Source organism: Lithobates pipiens, unplaced genomic scaffold, assembly GCF_037356315.1.
Source record: "Lithobates pipiens isolate NorthernLeopardFrog02 unplaced genomic scaffold, aLitPip1_a1.2 Scaffold_30, whole genome shotgun sequence".
In the NCBI taxonomy this organism is placed as follows: domain Eukaryota; kingdom Metazoa; phylum Chordata; class Amphibia; order Anura; family Ranidae; genus Lithobates; species Lithobates pipiens.
The window spans coordinates 128,290,379-128,314,073 of NW_027507791.1; the positions used below are offsets into that span (position 1 = coordinate 128,290,379).

The 23,695-nt window shown below is 43.0% G+C and overlaps 1 protein-coding gene across 2 annotated transcripts in view; it reads right to left on the reverse strand.

Annotated features, from left to right (window-relative positions):
• Positions 1-23,695, reverse strand: part of TMEM87A (transmembrane protein 87A) — a 144,347-nt gene that overhangs the window by 42,374 nt on the left and 78,278 nt on the right. The window contains exon 12 of one of the 2 annotated variants that reach the window (XM_077464842.1): positions 14,553-14,623. In XM_077464842.1, coding sequence (XP_077320968.1) covers positions 14,553-14,623 — 71 coding nt within the window. Of the gene's footprint in view, positions 1-14,552; positions 14,624-20,455; positions 20,530-23,695 lie in introns of both variants that reach the window. The other variant, XM_077464841.1, reaches the window with a different exon arrangement.

Below are 23,695 nucleotides of genomic sequence, written 5' to 3' on the forward strand. Positions count from 1 at the left end.
TGAACATAAAATAAATAAATTACATGTATAACAATAAAACAAAACCTTGCCCTGCTCCTATTGTACCCGTCATAAGGCACACACATGCTTGCACCGCATTAGCAACACTGAAGCAACACAGCTCAAATGCAACATGGAGCTGGCAATATAGTGTGTCTCGTTTTATTGTTGTACATGTTATTTATTTATTTTATGTTAATTTTTGCACAAAGGATTTGTGTATGAGCGCTGCAGGAATTGTTTATAGTGTTTGATTTGTGCAGCTTTTGAAGGATTTAGGCTCCTTTCGCACAGGCAGGCCACCCAAAAAAAAAAAAAAAAATCCTGACAGACAGACCCGATCGGACCATTCATTCCCTTGCCAACATCCAATCCGCTAGATGGACAGGGATTTTCATCCATCTGTTTTTAGTGTATAGGATGGCCATTGGGTGTAAACAGACGGCTGGTCCGTTTACATCCGATCGCCCATAGAGGACAGTGGGCTGTGTCTGTGTTCTCTCTGCATAGTGGAGCGGACAAGGACAAGCCATCTGCCTGCTCAGCGGACAAATTCCGCGCTGAACACACAGACTCCATCTGGAGTCGGTCCCATGTGAAAGGAGCCTTAGGCTTTATCCTAGCTGGCTATCCCACAGATCTTTCTAATCACTTGCTCTCCTATTTACGCTTGAGTCATTTAATTGTTAAAATGGATGTAAACCCTCTCCTATACCCAGTGATGTGAACAGCCTCAGATGATACACAGGGATGAAACAAATCTCCCTACAGAAGTTCTACATGTATATCTGCTGTCTTCAGCTTTCTATGTTCTTTAGAATTCTTACATCTGGTTAGAATTTTTACTTCCTCTTTGTGCAGTAGAAGTGGTGTCTGGGCATAAACTGTGTGACAGCTGATTGAAGAAAAGGCACACACCCCCACACCACATTGGCAGAAGAACGAGGATACTTTTAGAGCTGTGCTGTGAATAGACCAGCTCTCTGCTAATCTATTCACAGCACCAAACCCAACACAAATTTCCAGCTGCTTTAATCTCCTGTGTCAGAGAGCTTGTCAGAAGTTATCAAGCGGACAAAAGAAGAAAGGAGTAGCATAAAGACATGGAACTTAGTGCTTTAGAGAGAGATAATAAAACACTACATATATGTGCTTAGGTCAGATTTTAGGAATCGGGTTTACATCCACTTTAACTTATAATATTGCCTCCTTTTGAAGTGGATTGATATACTGTATACAATTGTTCTTAGGTAATTACCTAAAAAATATTTTTTTTTTGTATTGGTTGGAATACTTTAAAAACATAACTCTCCCCTTTTGTGGGGGAGGGTGGGGGGTGTTGTGTAAGCAAATAGAAAAACGTAGCATAAACTGCTGCTGCACAAGTCATGTTGTGATTGAATGTTATTAAAAATTACCTTTCCTTTTCAATCTGCATCACTAATTTTCTGTAAAATTCAATGAAACATGGAGGCATTCCATACACCGCTGGTGTATGAAACACCCCCAGAAATGTAATTTCCTGCTTGTGTGATTGGCTCCATGATTTTCCCAGAAATCTGCACTAAGATACAAGTCAAAATTTAGACATCCTCTGCAACAAAAAATTTAATTTTTGGTGAGATACTCTCAAGGGGTTAATCACTTCCAAAAGGATCCTCATTAGAACACTGCAAATGCATAAGCTGGTTAAGAATGAAAATGTTACCTTTTCAAAATCCCCGTTGCAGTTAATAATAGGATTTTTTCTACAGCTTACCTGTAAAAATCCTTTTCTTGGCATAAGTCATGGGACACAGAGCAGCCATAATAACTAACTGGGTTATACGCCACCTATAGGTGAATGGACACTGGCAAATCAAAAAAGACAGGAAGTTCTCCCCTATATAACCCCCCCTACACAGGAAGTATCTCAGTTTTGTAGCAAGCAATAAACTTCCCAGACAAGAGGGGAGGGATCGCTGTGTCCAGTTATGTACTCCAAGAAAAGGATTTTACAGGTAAGCTGTAGAAAAATAGGATTTTTAAAACAGCTTACCTGTAAAATCCTTTTCTTTGATATACATCAGGGGACACAGAGCCATAGTAATAACTATATGGGCTATATCGGTGTATCAGGTGCTGGACACTGGTATGCCTCTTAAGGCGTGAACTTCCCCCATATATCCCCTCCCACTACTGGGAGTCCTCAGTTTTGTAGCCAAGCAATATAAGTGTATAAGAAGAAGGGAGGGACCTCTGTGTCCCCTGATGTACATCAAAGAAAATGATTTTACAGGTAAGCCGTTTTAAAAATCCTATTTTCTTTTCTTACATCAGGGGACATAGACAGAGCCATAGTAATAACTATATGGGATGTCCCATAGCAATGGCAACTGAAGGGGGGGGGAGACGGAACAAAAAAACAGGAGGCCAGAGGACTCCTACTACAGCCTGCAGTATATGCTGTGCCCAAAGGCAATATCCTCATGACCTTTAATATCAATTTGATAAAATCGGATAAACGTATGAACCGGAGACCAAATCTTGCCATGGAGGCCTGATGATAATCACCCTGGATGAGCGTGCTCTTAATATGAGAAGGAAGAATTTTCTTCTTTAAGCTGAAGCTTGATCAATCACTTTGACAAATCCATTTGGAAATAGTGGACCTTCATGCTGCCTGTCCACATCTTGGACCCTCTGGCAGTCCAAAAAACCTGTGTTTGTGAACCTGAATGGTGGCCTTTAAATAAACTCTGATCACTATTACTACATCAAGAGAATGTAGTGCTTTCTCTTCCCCAGATTAAGGCTCTGGTGAGAAAGAAAGAAGAATATCTTGGTCTAAATGAAAACCTGTTACCACTTTTGATAAGAATTCAGGATGAGGACATAAAACCACCTCATTCCTATACATGAAGAAATATGGCTCTTTACAAGACAGAGCTGCTAGTTCCAATACTCTCCTAGCAGAAGAAATGACAACCAGAAAAATCTTTCTTTTCAAAAGAATCAAGGTAATTTCTCGTAAGGTTCAAATGGCTGATTCAGCAAAGCAGATAAGACCCATCTTAAAGCGGGAGTCTGCCGGGACTCCGCGTTTTTTTTTTTAAAAGCCAGCAGCTACAAATACTGCAGCTGCTGACTTTTAAAATAGTGACACTTACCTGTCCAGCGCGCCCGCGATATCGGCACCCGAAGCCGATCTGTAGATCGTTTCTCGGGTGCTGCCGCCGCCATCTTGGGTATGAGAATCAGGAAATGGAGCCTTTCGGCTTCATTTCCCGGTTCCCTACTGCGCATGCGCGAGCCGCGCTGCGCAATAAGGACAGTCCCCGCTGCCTCTGGGATCTGTGTGTTTTCCCAGCAGGCAACGGGGCACTTGCGGAAAGGGGCGGGCACTTGCGGAAAGGGGCGTAATCTACGCCCCTTTCCGCAGAGAGCTATCCCGGAAGTGGGTGCATTTACCTGGATTATCCAGGTAACTGCACCCCCCTCCCCCCTGAAAGGTGCCAATTGTGGCGCCGGAGGGGGGGAGGATTCCGATGAGCGGAAGGTCCATTTTAGGGTGGACCTCCGCTTTAAATCCCAAGGATTTAGAGGTGCCTTGATAGGGGGAATAAATGTGTTAACCCCTGAATAAGCTACGCACCAAGAGTGGGAAGCAAGAGGCTATAGGAAAAACTCTTACAAGGCCGGGATCTGGCTCTGATGGAAGTCAAGACCAGCTTCATTTCAGATCCTATATGCAGGACATCAGGAATCCTGCCTATTGACATACTTCCTGGGATGCCAACCCCCAGATCCATACCAAGAAACCTATGCATTCCAGACTCTAAAGTAAGTGATTCTGGAAGCCAGCTTTCTGGCATTAGACAAAGTAGACACTACCAAAGGAGATCACCCACAATCTTTATATAGAGTGGGATTCAAAAGTCATACCTGTTAAACCTGTTAAACCTTTTTCCCGTAAGGTAGAATGAAATACCGAACCTTGAGCAAGAAGGTCTGGCTATAATGGCACAGTCCGAAGGACTCCTACTGCCATTTTTATGATCTCAGTAAATTAAGATCTTCTGGGACCTGCTGGGGCCACCAGAATCACCTCCTTTTCCTGCTTAATCCTGTGGAGAAGGTGCGGAAGTAGTAGAACTGGATTAAATGCATGGATCTGTGAAAACTGATCCAATGGGAAGACTAAAGCGTCTGTTCCGCCTGCTAGCGAACCCCTTGTTTGACATAAAGTTCTCAACCTCGTTAATGAATCTGGACGCGAATAGGTCCATGTCCGGAATACCCCATCTGACATATTGCTAGGAAGATGTCGGGGTGAAGAGATCATTCTCCCAGAACTAATTGTAGTGCGCCTGAAAAATTAGAATTGCAGATAGGCAAGGAATGTTGTGTTCTGCCAAAGCTAGAACATTATTCACCTCGTTTTGGCTGCACAACCTCTCGTGCCTCTCCTGGTGATCGATGTAAGCCACGCCGTGGCCTTGTCAGACTGAATCCTGTGAGGACAGTCCTGTAGTCTGACCGCCAAGATTCTAGGGTCAGATGTACTGCCTGAAACTTCCAAAAAAAAAGTTGATAGGCAAGGTCCTCTAACCTGGACCATCTCCCCTGGACAGAATCTTCTTCCAGGGCTGCTCCCCCGCCTAGAAGGCTGGCAACTGTTACACCTTCCAGAATAAAAAGATTTTTGCTGGATAACCACCACCAATTTAGGCTCTGACCTATGTCGGGAGGCAAGCGTATTGGAAACAAACAAGGCCTGAATCTTCTTTATTCCAGACCGACAGGATGGTGTCTTGAAGTAGTCTTTGAGTAAAACTGCGCGTAAGGGACGGCCTTGAAGGAGGCCCTCTAAAAATCTGCACAGCTGAATGAAAAAATTTCCTTTGTTTTGATAAGTTGAATTAATCCTACAATGGAACCGATTGTCATCTGGGGTAAGAATACCTTCTTCTGTATGGTATCTATAACCAGCCCCCCAAGTACCGTAATCTCCTTGATGGTTTTAAGGAGAATTTTCCTAGGTTGAGAATCCAACCTAGAGATTTCAGATATTTACGGCTAAAGATCAGACTCTGGTTTTAGACCCGAGACTGAATGATCTTCAGGCTAGGACCGTTATGCCTTGCGCCCAAACCTGGCTAAAGGAGGTGCCAGAATCTTTCAGAACATTCGTGGTGCTGTGGCTAAGCCGAATGGCAGGGCGACAACTGAAAAAATAATTGTATATTTCAAACTGCAGAAATTTCTGGTAAGCGGGAAACTTTGGCACATGGAGGTATGCAACTCCCCTCCTTGCAGGATGGACACAGCTGATCGAATTATGAAAGGATCGGATGTTTAAGTGCAGATTCAGATCTCCAAGATCTAGAATGGGTCCTACCTCTCTGTTTGGCTCTGGCACCCTAAAAGGTTTGAGCCAAAACCCCCTGTTCCACTAAAGGAATCTCTGATATCACCGACTGGGATAACAGCTGATCCAGAGGCCAGAACAAGAGACTTCTTCCTTTTCTCTGGATCCTTAGGAACATTCTCTGAGGAGAGGGAAACTCATGCATAAAGACTGCCGCATCAGCAGCCCAAGGACCCCACAGACAGCACCCAAACAGGGACCTGAATCCCAGACCCTCAGATCAAAAGCCGACTGAGCCATCCAGGCTGTTGGAACTCTAGTCGTAACCTAGAGAAAAAAATGCACAAATCTCTCTGCTCTTGACATTGTTCCTGTAAGATTTTGAGAATGGCAGGACCTTTCCCCTCACCCAAACGAGTGGGGGTGCTCCTTCATAAGAAGACTTTAGCATTCTGCTTTATGGGCTCTCTGCCCCCCAAGATCCTGGTGTTGCCCTTGCGAACTTTCTCCTGAACCTGATGAATGAGACAGTCGAGACTGCCTAAAGGCAGATGCCCCAGGCATTGGAGAGGCCGCACGAATAAAGGAGACCTTCAGGAACCGGGGAACTCTTAGGTTAACCCACAATCCTGGACCTGCGACAGGACCCTGCCAGTAAACTTTTTTTGGTTTTACTACCAAAAAGTACTGGATCTCAGGGCCCAGCTCTCAAAGAGAAGCATTCGCAAGCAAAACCTTGTTTCTTCGGATTACGAGGCCCGGGTACCATTCATTTAGCCTATTACAAAGAAATCAGAAGGGATCCGGTCAGGATGGCTGGCTCTCATCAAGGATTACTGCCCATGGAGCTTAGTACAACACATCCTTACTCGTGCCCAACACCTTAGACACTGGTGAAAAAACTGAGGACTCCCAGAAGTGGGAGGGGTTATATGGGGGAAGTACATGCCTTAAGGGGCGTGCCAGTGTCCAGCACATGATATGCCGATATAACCCATATAGTTATTACTATGGCTCTGTATTTCCTGATGTAAGAAAAGAAAAATCCTATTTCCTTTATTGTACATCGCGTGACAAAGAGCAGCCATAATAACTAACTGGGACGTATCAAAGGAATGATTTTGAGGGGAGGGAACCCATTATGACCAAAGAAACACCATCAGAACAACATGATCTATATTGCTGCCTGCAGTACACGTCATCCAAATGCAGCATCCTCCCGAATCCTAATATTCACTTGATAAAACCTAGTGAATGTATGCACCGAAGACCAAGTAGCAGCCTTCCAAATCAGAGCCATTGATGCTTGATGAACTGCCCATGAAGCACTCACCCTCCTGGTAGAGTGTGCCCTTAATGGAAAAGGTGGAGCCTTAACCCTTAATCCATACGCCTGAACAATAATTTTGTGAATCCACTGGGAAATAGTTGACTTAGACGCTGCCTGTCCCTTCTTGGGACCTTCTGGCAATATAAACAGAGCATCAATCTTCCGAATCTGAGCCGACATGTTCAGATAGATCCCAATAGCTCGTACTACATCAAGACAATGAAATAATTTCTGTAGATTGTGGATTTGGAAAAAAGGAAGGCAGAATGGCCTCTTGATTCACATGAGAACTAGACACTACCTTAGGCAAAAATTCTGGTTGTGGCCGCAATACCGCCCTATCTTGGTGCAAGATCAAATATGGTTCTTAACAGGAGAGAGCCGCCAATTCCAACACCCTCCTGGCCGATGTCACTGCAACCAACAAAAAAAAATTCTTGTCACATGGACCAGAGGAATCTGCCGAATAGACTCAAAAGGTTACCACTGTAAGACCCCCAGAATTAAATTTAAACCCCATGGGCACAGAGGTGGCCTGACCAGGGGAAGCACACAAATTATCCCCTGTACAAATGTTCGTACTAAGGAGTGAACAGCAATAGGCCTCTGAAAAAAAATTGCTAAGGCCGAAATTTGACTTTTGATTGTACTTAAAGTCAGATTCATTTCCACCCCTTTTTGCAAAAATGCCAGAATTCCTCCAAAGATATACAGTAGCTCACAAAAGCAAGTACACCCCTCACATTTTTGTAAATATTTTATTCTATCTTTTCACGTAACAGAAATTACACTTTGCTATAATGTAAAGTAGTGAGTACACAGCTTGTATAACAGTGTAAATTTGCTATTCCCTCAAAGTAACTCAACTCATAGCCATTGATGTCTAAACCACTGGCAACAAAAGTGAGTATACCCCTAAGTGAAAATGTCCAAATTGGGCCCAATGTGTCAATATTTTGTGTGGCCACCATTTTCCAGCACTGCCTTAACCCTCTTGGGCATGGAGTTCACCAGAGCTTTATAGGTTGCTAATGGAGTCCTCTTCCACTCCTCCATGATGACATCACAGAGCTGGTGGATGTTAGAGCCCTTGTGCTCCACCATCTTCCATTTGAGGATGCCCCACAGATGCTCAATGGGGTTTAGGTCTGGAGACATGCTTGGCCAGTCCATCACCTTTACCCTCAGCTTCTTTAGCAAGACAGTGGTCATATTGGAGGTGTGTTTAGGGTCGTTCTGTTGGAATACTGCCCTGCGGCCCAGGGAGTGGATCCTGTTAAGCTTCAGTATGTCACAGTACATGTTGGCATTCATGGTTCCCTCAATGAACTGTAGCTCCCCAGTGCAGGCAGCATTCATGCAGCTCCAGACCATGACACTCCCACCATCATGCTTGACTGTAGGCAAGACACACTTGTCTTTGTACTCCTCACCTGGTTGCCCCCACACACGCTTGACACCATCTGAACCAAATAAGTTAATCTTGGTCTCATCAGACCACAAGACATGGTTCCAGTAATCCATGTCCTTAGTCTGCTTGTCTTCAGCAAACTGTTTGCGGGCTTTCTTGTGCATCATCATTAGAAGAGGCTTCCTTCTGGGACAACAGCCATGCAGACCAATTTGATGCAGTGTGCAACGTATGGTCTGAGCACTGACAGGCTGACCCCCACCCCTTCAACCTCTGCAGCAATGCTACCAGCACTCATACGTCTATTTCCCAAAGACAACATCTGGATATGGCATTGAGCACGTGGACTCAACTTCTTTGGTTGTTCTGAGTGGAACCTGTCCTGTTAAACCACTGTAAGGTCTTGGCCACCATGCTGCAGCTCAGTTTCAGGGTCTTAGCAATGTTCTTATAGCTTAGGCCATCTCTATGTAGAGTAATAATTATTTTTTTTGAGATTCTCAGAGAGTTCTTTGCCATGAGGTGCCATGTTGAACTTCCAGTGACCACTATGAGAAAGTGAGAGCGATGACACCAAATGTAACACAACTGCTCCCCATTCACACCCGAGACCTTGTAACATTAACGAGTCACATGACCCTGGGGAGGTAAAAATAATAATTGGGCCCAATTTGGACATTTTTACTTTGTACTCATTTTTGTTGCCAGCGGTTTGTGTCGAGTTATTTTGAGGGGACAGCAAATTTACACTGTTATACAAGCTGTACACTCACTACTTTAAATTGTAGCAAAGTGTCATTTCTTCAGTGTTGTCACATGAAAAGATATAATAAAATATTTACTAAAATGTGAGATACTGTATATTGGGGGATGCCATCTCCTGGCTTCACACCAGACAATGCAGGATTTCCAGACTCTACAGTAGATACTCCTAGAGACTAGCTTCCTAGCATTTAACATGGTAGGCAATACTGGCCCAGAGATGCCCCGGTCCTTTAAAATCCTGGTTTCAATAACCAAACCATTACATTTAGAGACCGTAAAGCAGGATGGAATATCAGACCCTGCAAGAGCAGATCCGGACAGAGTAGAAGAACCCAAGGGTTTCCCACCGCCAATTTTTCAATTTGTGCGTACCAAGTCCTTCTGGGCCAGACTAGAATCACCAGGTTTCTCTCTTCCTGGATCCTGCATAGTAGTCTTCGCAACAGCGGGATTGGAGGGAAGGTATAGATCAGAGAGAACTGATCCCACGGAATTACTAAGGCATCTGCCCCTAATGCAAGTGGGTCCCTGGTTCTACATCCGGAACCCCCCCATCGATGGCAGATCAACAAAAAGATTTCGGAATTTAGGGACCACTCCCCTGAAAATATCTGATGGTGACTCAAAGTCCGGCTGCCAATTTTTCACTCCCGGAATAAATACCGCTGATAGGAATGGAACAAATGTTTCTGCCCAGGTCAGGATGCGACCCACTTTCTTCTGGGCTGTCTGACTCCTGGTGCCTCCCTGGAGATTGCTATATGCCAAAGCCATGGCGTTGTCGGACTGGACCCTCAAAGGACATCCCTGTAGTCTGGAAGTCAAGAAGCTTAGGACCAAGCGAGCTGCCCAAATCTCCAAAATGTTGATGGGCAAAATCCTCTCCTTCCAGGACCACCCTCCCCGGACAATGGCCTCGGCTAGGATTGCCCTCCATTCGGAGAAACTGGCATCTGTCTTCGCCACCCTCCAGACCACAGATAAAAAGGACTTTCCTTTTTCCAGATTCTTGGCCATCATCCACCATCTGAGACTCTGAGGCACTTTCAGTCAAAGAGATATGTGCCAATCCAGAGCCTACACAGTCTTGTTCCAGACAGAATGTTGTTCTGAATGGACAGTGCCTGAAAAGCGATTCAGGAGAGCAACAAGGGCACTTTTAATCCCTTCTTCGGCCACTAGCGGGGGTAAAAAGCACCCTACTAGTGGCCGAAAAGCTAGTTCAAGCAGCGCTAAAAAAATTCCCAGATTTTTAAATACAGCTTACCTGTAAAATCCTTTTCTTTGAATAAATCACGGGACACAGAGCAGTTATTCATGACTATCTGGGTTATACGCTACCTCTAGGTGATTGGACACTGGCAATCAATAGCAAGAAGGTTCCTCCCATATAACCCCTCCCATACGGGAGTTACCTCAGTTTTGTAGCAAGCAATGAAGAGTGCCAGGAGAGAGGGGAGGGATCTCTGTGTTCCGTGATGTATTAAAAAAAAAAAAAAAAAGGATTTTACAGGTAAGCTGTATTTAAAAATCCGTTTTTCTTTATCATACATCACGGGACACAGAGCAGTTATTCATGGCTATCTGGGATGTCCTAAAGCAGGGCTTGACAAATTTGCTTGGAATCTAGAAGCCAGTTAAAAAAGTTAGGAGCCAGGTCGGTAACGGCAATCCGGACCGGTCCCTGGTCTGACATGGAGACGAGTGAGGGGAAGATAGCGCGCCACCACCTGTCTGCAAGTCATTGCCCATAGCTCTTAGAGGGACATTTTTTTTTTTTTTATTATTGCATTTTAGTGTAAATATGAGATCTGAGGTCTCTCTGACCCCAGATCTCATATTTAAGAGGACCTGTCATGCTTTTTTCTTTTACAAGGGATTTTTCACGTCCTTGTAATAGGAATAAAAGTGACTTTTTTTTTTTTAAAAGAACCGTGAAAAAATAAAAAGTTAAAATAAGAAAACATTTTTTTTTTTAAATGTGCCCTGTCCCGCCAAGCTTGCGTGTAGATGCGAATGTTACTAGCGCCCGCATAGGAAAGCGGTGTTCAAACCACACGTGAGGTATCGGCAGAGCGAGAGCAATAATTCTAGCCCTAGACCTCCTCTGTAACCCTAAATGTGCAACCTGTAGAATTTTTTAAACGTCGCCTATGGAGATTTTAAAGGCTAAAAGTTTGTCGCCATTCCATGAGCGGACGCAATTTTGAAGCGTAACATGTTGGGTATCAATTTACTCGGCGTAACATTTTTCACAATATAAAAAAAATTGGGCTAACTTTACTGTTGTTTTTTTAAATTAAATATTTTTTTCCCAAAAATGCGCTTGTAAGTCCGCTGCATAAATACGGTGCGACAGACAGTATTGCAACGACCACCATTTTATTCTATAGGTTGTTAGAACTCCTAAACATTATATATATTTTTTATTCTAAGCAAAGGTTAGGAGATGGGCGGGCAGTGAATGCTCCATTAACATTGCTGGCTGTCATACCAACAGCCACAACTAGATGGCGCCAGATTACAGAAGGAAACATAGGACCGCAAAAGGCCTCAAAGCCGCGGCCTCAATTACCGGCCGGCAGCGGCGCGGCCCGACGCAATCACGCCAGGGGGGGGGGGGGGGGGTTAGGAGACAGGATACCCCCCGCTGTGTTGCCCCAGGCGCCAGGTCGCCAATTCTAGTTGCAAATGCGACCTGGCGCCTGAGGTTTGTCGAGCCCTGCTAAAGCAATGCACCTGAGGGGAGGGATACACAGCTTAGACAAGTCCCAACTGTTCTTTGGCATTATAAGGCTGCCTGCAATACGCTATGACCAAAGATTGTCTCTTCTCGAGACCTGACATCCACCTGATAAAATCTGGTGAACGTGTGAACTGAAGACCAATCGGCTGCCCTGCAGACCTGAGCCAAAGACACCTGTCGATGCACTGCCCATGAAGCACTAACCCCTCTAGTGAAATGTGCTTTCAGGTCTTTCGGTGGAATCCTATGCCTCAACTCATATTCCTGAATGATAGTTTGGCGAATCGACCTTGAGAAAGTTGAAGTCGTAGCTGCCTGTCCTTTCTTAGGACCCTCAGGCAGATTAAAGAGAGAGTCAGTTTTCCTGAAAGGGGCTGACGCCCTTAAGTAGACTTTAATAGCCCTTACTACATCCAGAGAGGGGAGTAACTTTTCTTCCTTAGACCCGGGATTTGAAAAAAGGAGGGCAGAATGATATCCTGATTCAAATGAAAATTGGAAACTACCTTTGGCAAAAATTCCAGACGAGGGCGCAAGACTGCCCTGTCCTGGTGCAGAAAGCATGAAAGGGCGGTTAGCTCCGACACTCTTCTGGCCGAAGTTATGGCCACCAAGAAGACTAATTTCCTGGTCAATAAGACCAAAGGAATCTGCTTAATAGGCTCAAAAGGAAGATACTGAAGGACTGACAGTACCAAATTCAATTCCCAGGGGCATAAGGGGGGCTTAATTGGTGGTCTTAGGTGTGTCACTCCCTTGAAGGTAAGCACCAAGAAATGGGCTGCAATCGGTCTTTGGAAAAAAACAGATAAGGCCGAAATCTGACCTTTAATTGTGCCCAAGGCCAATCTTAAGCGTACCCCTGCCTGAAGGAAAGCAAGGATCTTTCCAATTGTATACTTACGAGGGTTCCAACCTTTCCTTTTGCACCAGGAAATGTATGATTTCCAAACCCTGTAGTAAATGGCCCTGGAAACCGGCTTCCTAGCATTTATCAAAGTGGATAAGGCTGCACCTCTAACCCCGTGGTCCTTTAACACCCTGGCTTCAATAGCCAGGACCATAAAGCAGGATGGAATATTGGTCCTTGGGACAATAGATCCGGGCATAACGGAAAAAGGGTCCAATCACCTAAAGGTAGCGTATAACCCAGATAGTCATGAATAACTGCTCTGTGTCCCGTGATGTATGATAAAGAAAAGCGGCACTTTAATGCTAACATGGCTGCGACTCAGTGTGAAAGGGGTCTTACAGCATATTGTAAAATATCTAATCAGGTCTGCCTTATTTACATTTTGTATCTAGAAAAAAGGAACAATTCAAACCGATCTCAGTGTAATCATGCTGTATTCCCAAATTATTACAACCCTAATATTGTAGCTATTCACTGCATTGCTTCATGGCTCAACCTGGCCAAATGTTAATCTTGTATGGATATATAGCATTACAAAGGTCATAGTTGTGACCACTTTTAGTTAACAAAATAAAAAACTAAAACTGAAAAAAATAGTGGAACTTCTACTTCTCATGTTTAAGAATAAATAAAAAAATAAACCCAATAACAAAAAAGTAAGACAATACAACTCTTCATTCAGTACATGGTATCTGTCAGGTTCTCGCAGAAACAGCCTTTCTGTGACTCAGCTTCTGCATACTAATTCCAGGGCAGACACTGACTACCTTGGTGCTAGTATGTGACACGAGCAATGGAATGGATGCTGCAACCAAATTCTGTTCTTTAACACCAACATTCCCTAAAAATTACAGTCGTATTACAGCCGTATTCAAAAGGGCAAAGCGTGATAACATGGAACACCCAATCACAGTCTTTAAAGTGGTTGTAAACCTTTGAAATTTTAAATGAAAATGCATATCCCTTTATAGTGTGTACTAGCCTTAATTCAAAGCACCTAGTGTGATTTGTCCCCTTATTTTGCCACTGTCTGCATGACTCACTTCTGATGGTCACAGGGACACAACAGAATCTTGGGAGGTCTGCCCAACCTCCCCCTCCAGTGCACGAAAGGTGATTGACAGGCTTTTCTGTGCATGTTTCCCTAAGAGACTGTGTAGAGGGGGTGTGTCCATTTCCTCCACTCATGTCTCAGATTACACAGTGCAGTGTGTGATGTCAGATCCCAACCCTCTGCCTGCTAGGGCTGACAAACAGCCTTTGATCTGTGTGTTTTTGAACCTGTAGAGAAGAGAGGGCAGCAGATAAACATCAAACAAATAAAATATTTCCCAGCACACTTTCTGCCTGAAGGCTAGTCATAGGTTGGGATGGTTGCCACTTTTTTGTACAGTTGGTTGTTTTGGGTGCGGGAACACACTGGATGCCTTTGCTCCCATTGTGCTCTTGTTGGGCGTTATGTGCAATCCTGTGTCTTCAAGTAGGGGTGGGCTCCCTCCAGGCACACCTACCCTTAATCTATCCACTGCTATGTGCTATGTGTGTTCCTATTTAGGAGACTCTGAAAATGATAGGGTTAAGACTGCAGTATACAGAGGAGCCTTGATGTGGGCACTGCAGCTAACGCATATATTTGCAAATGTGTGAAAACAAAATCCTCTGTTTTTAACATAAATTGCTAGACAGGGTCAATTTGGTTGTTTGGTTGTTTTTCTGGGAAATCTTTTGTTTGTGTGTGCTAGTAATAGGTTGGAGCCATTTTCTTGCACTGCAGATAAACAGGTACAGCTTCACTGGATTTGTTTAACAGGATTGGGTTAATCTCTGTGTATCACCTGAGGCCAGTCACTTCAGTGGGTTTATGTAGGGGTTTAAAACCACTTTAATCTTGCTTCAGTGTAAAACCTGACTGGTTCCTTAAAATGACTGCACTTCATTCAGTACCACCCTATCTTACTGAATATGGCTGTAAATTGAAAGAATTTAAGACAGGCAAAGTATATTGGGCAGAAACAATGAAAGTAGTTAGGGAAGGATATCCACCAGCATAAAGCAGTGTCAAGAAAAGCCAGAGGAATAAAGGCCAGGGATGCGAGATCAGACTGTGCCTAAACCAGGAATGGAGCAAAGAGATGACAAGGAAGAGACATTAGAAAGTTGACAACTATTCCAAGATTGAGACAATAAAGTACAGCATTTGCTTGGTTAGGATGCGGTCTGCCCCATAGGTTATGTCTATGCTACTACATAGATGGGACTAAGGCTGCTTTCACACTGGGGCGGTATTCAGGCATTACAGCGCTAAAAATAGCGCCTGTGTAGCGACTGAAAAAAACCGGCCCCTTTCACTCCAGTGTGAAAGCCGGAGGGCTTTCACACTGGAGCGATGCGCTGGCAGGACGGTGAAAAAAGTCCTGCTAGCCGCATCTTTGGAGCGGTGAAGGAGCGGTGTATTCACCGCTCCTAAACTGCTCCTACCCATTGAAATCAATGGGACACCGTGGCAATACCGCCGGCAAAGCGCCGCTACAGCGGCGCTTTGCGGGCGGGTTTAACCCTTTTTCGGCCGCTAGCGGGGGTTAAAACCACCCCGCTAGCGCCCGCAGACCGCCGCTAAAACGACGGTAAAGCGCCGCTAAAACGACGGTAAAGCGCCGCTAAAAATAGCGGCACTTTACCGCCGACGCCGCTCCCGCCCCAGTGTGAAAGCAGCCTAACTGTATCCACACCTAACAACCACCAAGTCCTAACTAAACAGACTCTCTTCTAATAAAGACCCCATACTAAAAACACCAAATACATTTCATGAGACCCTTCAAAGTAAATTAGAAAACAGAAAAATATTGGAAATGTACATAAAGGGGAACTCCAATCTAAATGTTTTTTCTATAGTTTATAATGGTATTTACATGTCTTGATTTCTTAAGCCGGGAAGACTACCCAGATCTAAAGCCTCATACACACTATCAGATTTTTGCTGATTTTTGTCTTCAGATTTACCAAACCCATGTAGTGCAGGGGCCTGCACGATTGCATACACATTGAAACTCCTAAGGTTTGACCTCATATTATATGGTTTTGGTAAATCTGAAGACAAAAATCAGCAGAAAATCTGATGGTGTGTATGGGGCTTAAATTAGTGATCTCCATCTCCTAAACGTGAAGCGCAGATGTTTTTTTGCACATGTGTGTGTACTTGCCCTGCTTTAAGGTAAAACACTTGCCAATACTTTTTTTTAATGAATTTAAATGGGGAAAAAGTAAAACATCAGTCAGGTTTTTCATAATGTCTATGTCCCCACTGGGGGGGAGGGATGTGGAGAACACAAATGTCTTTTTAAAATAAAGATTGTGTGTGTATAATTTGCAAAACAGATATATTTAACAAAAAGGCAAAAGATAGCAAACTAATGATTTCCCACATTACACACATTTGTAATATACCTAGAAGTCATAGCAACAATGGTTAAGGAGGTTCTCCTAGAAGAGTTAAAATCATTGTATTTAACCACATAAAAAAGGTACTGCTTTGCTGCAGGGGGTTGTGTGTGACTGAGCACATATCTATAACCGAGCCTGCTGTGAGACCAATTAAGAGGCGGCTTACCCAACACTGCTCCTAACAACTAGTCTGCCTTATTAATTAAATTAATTCATTAATTATTGCCTAATTTAAAGAGAACCTGAACTCAAAACTTGAGATGTAATATGAAACACTCAAAGATGTTCATTTTGCTCAAATAACACTTAGAAAAACGTACATTATGTCTTGAATTCCTCCTGAAAAAAATAAATAAAAAATAGCAGTGCACTTCTTGGCATGCAGTATGCCTAGGCACTCCCGTGTCTAAAGTTTCAAAGCTGTATATCTACAGAGTGAGATCTAAGGCACTGCTGCTGACTGCTTATTTCAGGTAATGTCACTACTGTGCTGCTCACTGTTCTCATCGACGGAGGCGGCAACATGAAGAAGCAAAGGTTGCCTCTACCAAAAGGTTACCTCCACATAGAGGCAAAGTAGAATAATGCATTTCAATCAGTAATGGAAAAAGATCAGCTGCAAGGAGAGCACAGGTAATACTGGCGACTAGTCCTATGCCCTCTTGTCTGCCGTTTTATTGGGTGCAGCTTCCAGAGTTCAGTTCATTTTTCAGATAAGGGCTTTAGACTTAAAAACACGTGGAAAAACACACTTTTGTACTCCCCATTAAAAAAAAAAAAAAAAAAAAAAACCTTTCTCAAGTTCATTGTGGGACACAGAATCTGCCGAATGGACAGAAATGGACACTAGACACATCAAAAAACTGGAGGCCAGCCCGTAGGGGCTAATCTTCCCACACCAAACTTGCTCATTTGTAACAAGCAATCCAAAGAAAAATAGGGGAGGGTGCTGTCCCTCAATGGACTTTGAGAAAGGGATTTTAAAACCAGTACCAAAATCCTATTTTCTCTTTTGTCAACTGAGGGACACAGCTCCCATTAAGCATTTGCCTACTGGGCAATGTTAAAATCAGTTTTTAATTTGTTTTTTACCGTCACAAAATGTGCATTTATTTATTGTAAGAGAACTTATCCTTTAAATGAGAGCTATGGTGTTAGAATTATTATTCTCATTCTGACATTTGTGGTGCAATCACTGCTTACATGTGTGTGACAGATATACATGCACATTTTCATTTGTTTGCAAGCAGGGGGGGATGGGATTGCTTTAAAAAAAAAAAAACATTTTAATTTTAAAAGTTTTTTTCATTTAAAGGCTAAGTTGCAGGTTAAAAAAAAAATGCAATATTTTATGTTAGGGACCTGTAAAGCATTACACCCACAATCAGTAGATTGTGGGTGTGATGTCACAGTCCTGCAGACTGTGTATCTGTCTGCCCTTACCTCCAATAGCAGCAGGCAGTTACACTATGACAGGAAGCTCAATGAACTACCACAGCGCTCAGAGAACGACAAGCCGATAGTTACAAAGGTTGTCGGACCTTGTGGTTTTTCTATTCACAGAACACTGTGAATGAATAACGCGGCTGTGTGGGCACAGCTTTAGGCAGTGACAGGTACTCTTTACTGAGACATAAGGGGTTTATTATACCGCCAACGTCTCCCCTACCCTTCAAAGCATCTGATCAAACACAGATCATGTTTGAAACCACAGCCACGATCCTGATATAATCACGTGCTGCCCAGGAAAAATTATATATATATATATATATATATATATATATATATATATACATACACACACGGACAGTACATAAATCACATTTTTGTGAATATTTTATTATATCTTTTCATGTGACAACACTGAAGAAAAGACTTTGCTACAATGTGTAAATTTGCAGTTAATTCCATTAATGTCTAAACCGTTGGCAACAAAAGCAAGTACACTCCTAAGTGAATATGTCCAAATTGGGCCCAAAGTGTCAATATTTTGTGTGGGCACCATTATTTTCCAGCACCTCCTTAACACTCTTGGGCACAGAGTTCGCCAGAACTGCTGCATGCTCTTGGCCATCGTGCTGCAGCTCAGTTTCAGGGTCTTGGCAATCTTCTTATAGTCTAGGACATCTTTATCTAGAGCAACAATTCTTTTTTTCAGATCCTCAGAGTTCATTGCCATGAGCTGCCATGTTGAACTTCCAGTTACCAGTATGAGAGAGTGAGTGCGATAAAACCAAAATTAACACACCTGCGACCTTGTAACACTAACGAGTCACATGACACCGGGGGGGGGGGGGGGGTGGATAATTGGGTCCAATTTGGACATTTTCACTTAGGGGTGTACTCACTTTTGTTGCCAGCGGTTTAGACATTAATAGTTGTGTGTTGAGCTATTTTGAGGGGACAGCAAATTTATACTTTTATACAAGCTGAACACTCACTACTTTACAATGTAGCAAAGTTTAATTTCTTCAGTGTTGTCACAAAGAAAAGATAATATAAAAATATATTATATAAAAATATAATATAAATATCACAAAAATGTGAGGGGTGTACTCTTACTTTTGTGAGATATATATAATATTATATATACACACACATACACATACAGACGCAGGGCCGCAAGCAATTAAGCAACCTAGGGATATCCAAAAACAGTCACATATAGGAGAGAGCACAACTAAGCAACAGAATAACCAGCCAAGTGAAAGAAGCAAGAAGCAAAGCAAAAACATTAAACAGCCTCTTACAGAACCTCTTGGCTGAAACTGGGCCAAGTTCCACTTAAAGGCCAAGTTCACTTTAAAAAAAAAAAAAAAAAAAAATCAAATAAATGCATTTTTTTTGCAGGTAAAAAAAAATAAAAAAATTAGGAGCCTGCAGAGGATTTCAGATATCTGGCCTGAAACAGAAAATGGCAGCTGTTCATAGTAGTAACAGTCTTCCGATTTAATAAAAATATAGTTCCCACGGCAGAGACATGCACACCCTCTCTGGCTGGTGTCTCAGCTCTTGATTGGATAGATTGATAGCAGTGCAGCCATTGGCTCCCGCTGCTATCAATTAAATCCATTGATGCAGGTGACGGGGGGCAATACAGAGTCCTGCTGCCTGTGTCTATGGACACAACAGCAGGACACGGGAGCGCGCCTGCACGGGTGCCCCGTAGGAGAGCGCTTTTTCTGCTGGGTCACTCAATGAGGGGAGGAGCCAGGAGGACCGGAGGGACCCCAAAAGAAGAGGATTGGGGCCATTCTGTGACAAACCAACTGTACAGAGGTAAGTATGACATATTTGTTATTTTAAAAGAAAAAAAAGGGAACCTTTAGTGTCCCTTTAAACACTTACTGGAGTCCAGAGCTGTCCTATCTAAAGCAGCTCTTTTTCCCTTTTCCTGTATTTACAGGCGCCATTGGCTCCTGGCAATCAAATCCTATAAAAAGGGAGCGGAGGGCGGGGCCAAGCTGTGCTATGTGTGTCTAAAAATGCACACAGCTCGGCTTGGGCCTGCACCTGCATGAATGACCCCATAGCAAGCCGGAGGAAAGGAGGAGGATCGTGGAGCGCATATGTGGGAACCCAGAAGAGTAGGTAAGAGCCACTGTAAAAATATTACACAAATCAGCTACTGTAAATAGAACATCTTTTTTTATCTTAGCAAAAAAAATAAAAAAATTCGGTTTTACAACCATTTTAAGAACACTAAACAAAATTGAGCAGGAAAAGTGCAACAGGAGCTTTAGTGCCTAGGGCCTGGTCTCTACTAAGTGCCTATTGTCCATTTCTCCTGCTGGCCATAGTAAAACTCTAGATTGCCTAATGGAAGCAGTGTCTCAATGGATGTTAGATAAAAGGCTCTTTCCTGGAGATGAATTTTAGCTGGTGCGCTCACATTCATTTGAATATGCAATATGTATTTCATCACAGAGGCTATTGTTTTCTAGGGTGAACACAGATGACAGGTTTGGTGATGGAGAACAACTCAAAGCTTAAATTCAAACAATTGTGGCGCACCTAGTAGTTGACAAAGTGCCATCATGTATAAGGTATTTCTTTTAAGGATGTTATGTGTGAGCAATAAGCCCAAGAACCAGAAATGAAGTCGCTGTTAATAAGATATTTGAGACTGAGCACTTACAATACAGATCAATAACACAAATTCATGCATTCACAACACGTGATGAGATGCACATTGGCCTTGTATATTACCTAGATCTTGGGGGAAGCCATAAAAATTACTGGCATAAGAAAGCATTCCACAACCACTTTAATCGTGCCTCCTAAAAGCAAACCATTTGCACTTTTTTTCTTTGCCTGCTAAGAGCAACCCATTTGTACTTTGTCCTTCCCTTTTGAAGATAAACCATCTGGTGCTTCTTTTTCCTTGACTGAATTAGCCTGAACGTCTGTCTAGCAGTGGAGATAATTTAATGGATGCTAAAATGAAAGAATGAAGATACTACAATAGGTGCATGAGAATACATGGCAGCTAAAAGGATATCCAAAAGAGAATGCAGGCATCAATCAATGACAGAGCCAGATGTGCTATCAATGCTACGGTACTGAAGAAATGCTGGAGCAGAGATCAAGAGAGCACATGGTATTAATGTCATGGAGACAAGCAAATGTTAGTGATGAGCAAGTATGACAAGGCATGCTTCACAGATTACATTAAGTTTAATTCATGTAACACATGATCTTTTACATGCTACTGCATTGTACGTTACCTATACCTATATAGTTTTTTGTGCGTCAAGGTGCACTACCAGACCATTCAAAAAGCATGGCCTTTATACACAAACCCGCATGCATTTATACACCCACCAGTGTGAGTGGGGAACCCCCTACCTTCCCCTACTTGTGAACTGCCAATGAGCTTTTATACCATATTTGCAGTGCTAGTGTTTAAAGTAAAAGAGTCCACAAATCCCTGTGGATCAGTACTATGGGAAAACACACTTACATAATGGTTAACCACTTACTGGCCACTTAAACCCCCCTCCTGCCCACACCAATTTTCAGCTTTCAGAACTGACACACTTTGAATGACAATTGCACTGTTATACAACACTGTACCCAAATTAAATTTAAATCATTTTTTTCCCACAAATAGCACTTTCTTTTGGTGGTATTTAATCACAGCTGGGATTTTTATTTTTTGCTAAACAAAAAAAGATGGAAAAAAATATTTAATATTTTCTTCTACAATTTTGCAAACAGGTAATTTTCCTCCTCCATTACCATGCGCTGATGAGGTGGTACTGATGGGCACAGATAAGGTGGCACTGATGGCCACTGATAAGATGGCACTGATAGGTACCACTGATGAGCACTGATAGGTGCAACTGATGGGCAGCACTGTTGTTGAGGCACTGATTGTGGGCACTCATAGGTGGCACTGATGGGTGGCACTATTGTCTATTGCTAGGTGGCACTGGCAGGGGGCACAGATGATTTGGCAGCAGCTCGCCATGAGAGGGACTGATGTCCCTCTCATGGCCGCCAGTGATCGGCTTTTTTTCTCTCCTCACACCATCAGCACGAGGAGAAAAAATAGCCGGCTCTGTTGACATCACATGATCAGCTGTCATTGGCTGACAGCTGATCACTTGATAAGGGTCGGGGTTGACCCCTTACTCCGATCTGTGATCCAGCAAGACTCAGAGTCGCTGATCACAGATCGCGCCGCGTGCGGCCTGCAGGGGGCGCGCAGGCCGCTCGGGCAGAGGACGACTTCAACAGACTTCAACCCGGCAAAGCAGGTCCGCGCTGTAGCCGTCAATCGGCTAAAGCGTGGATCTCAAGTGGTTAAAAAGTATAACTAAAGGCAAAACTTTTTTAGTTTTAGACAGAGTGGAAAGGGATTAAAGCACCTATTAAGAATTTATTGCCGTCTGTCCCCCCATTATTAACATTCACCCGATTTGTCCTGTTTACCATTGTTAATGAAAATGAAAGTAACAAGAGTAAAAGAAAATCCCAAATTTTGGATTGTCCCCAGAAAATATAGGGGAAATCTTCCAGCCTGTGGGGCCCCAAAAGAAATGAATTTGCAGGGATTTCCTGTTTGGGCTATTGGACAGGAAGTAAAAGACCCAATGGGACAGATATGGCAAAAAAAACTAACGGGTTAATCCCTCCCACAAAAAAAAAAAAAACATCAGCTTTGCCCATAGTTTTACTTTAATTTGTAAGCATTGCAGCACTTCCCCATGTTCAATTTCTACCAGGGACAGTATGTGCATGTAGTTTGTATGTGTTGCCCAGGTTTACATGTTTGGTTTCCACCAACAAACCTAAAACAACGATGAAATGTATTCCACTACGTGTATATTGCTAAGCTGGGGACATTGGGCTGTAATTTTACATGGACACAGACACAAATTGTTAGAGCATTCTATGTGCTAAAAATTAGGTTGCTAAATAAAGAGAAGCTTACTGTAAATTGAAATTAATTGAAATTAATCAGTAGCACAGATTCTGGTGGCAACATCTTCTAGGCCACAGAAATGCATAGAAAAACCAATGTAGGCGGAATAAAAGCTGTGTGCAGCTATGAGGGGCTGACAGTCTGGGCACCTCTCTGAGTTCACCTTTCAGATTATTAACTTTAAGGCCACATGTATACTTGGTCATTTACTGCAGCAAACCACAAAATCATGCCCCTATTTTGCATTTTCCCTCAGCCGGTGGTCAAAATGTTCCTATCCTGAACATGATTCTTCTGTGTTCAGGAGAGGGAGGTTGAACCTCACATAACCACAGCAGCTCGAAAATTCAGCTAAAAGCCTATGTGTACATTGACATTTGGTCTCATTGGTTATGAGCATTGGGACAGCAGCGACCTCAGTTTATGCATTTTCCCATTTTAGACAGTGACTCATGCGCCTGGGCGCGTGACGTGCTGATGGCACCGCGTACTGCCTCGTTCCGTGTTGCATGAGCGAGCGAATTGTTTGAGCTGGTCGGCTGTTATTTTTACGCTTTTTAATCACGATTTTAACACATTGATTGTTATATTTGTTCTATCTGTGCAATAAAACCCTCGGATTTTAACGATGTTGGTTTTTCAAATTTTTTCTCCCTCATTGTGGTTCCTTGCTGGGAGGTGGACGCAAGACATCATGTCTCCTCCTTGAAGTGGTATACCCTGGGCTTCGGTAATAATTCCATCGGGAAATATGCCTTATATGTTGGCTGTCCGGTAAGCCTTGAATTTAGCTGGTGGTGGATGCACAATACAGCGAATTATATCAAGACCTTAACACCTGGGTGTTTTCCTTCATAAGCACACTTTCCTTCACTGAAAGGGCTTTTTATCTAATTTATATATTTCTGCATTTGTATATATCTGTATATGTTATGCACATTTTTTCACTTAATTTATGTTAATCATTCTGTCATATGGATTTGGGGGTATAGTGTTTATATCCCTTCATACATAACGTGGTTTTATTATACACGTAAGGGTATCTTTTTCAAATGGTTTATTGGTGTTGTATATCACTATGAGTTGCAGCAATTAGAGTGTATTATAGAGCGTTTTTTTCTTTGCACACATTGACACATAGGCTTTTATGGAGCTGAGCTTAGGAGCTTTGTCAAAGAAAGCCTAAAGCTCTTAGGCCCCTTTCACATTGGGGGGGGAGCGGCGTCGGCGGTAAAATTACTTTTTTTTTTAGTGCCAGTTTACCGCCGTTTTAGCAGAGGTACACGGCCACTAGCGGAGTGGTTTTAAC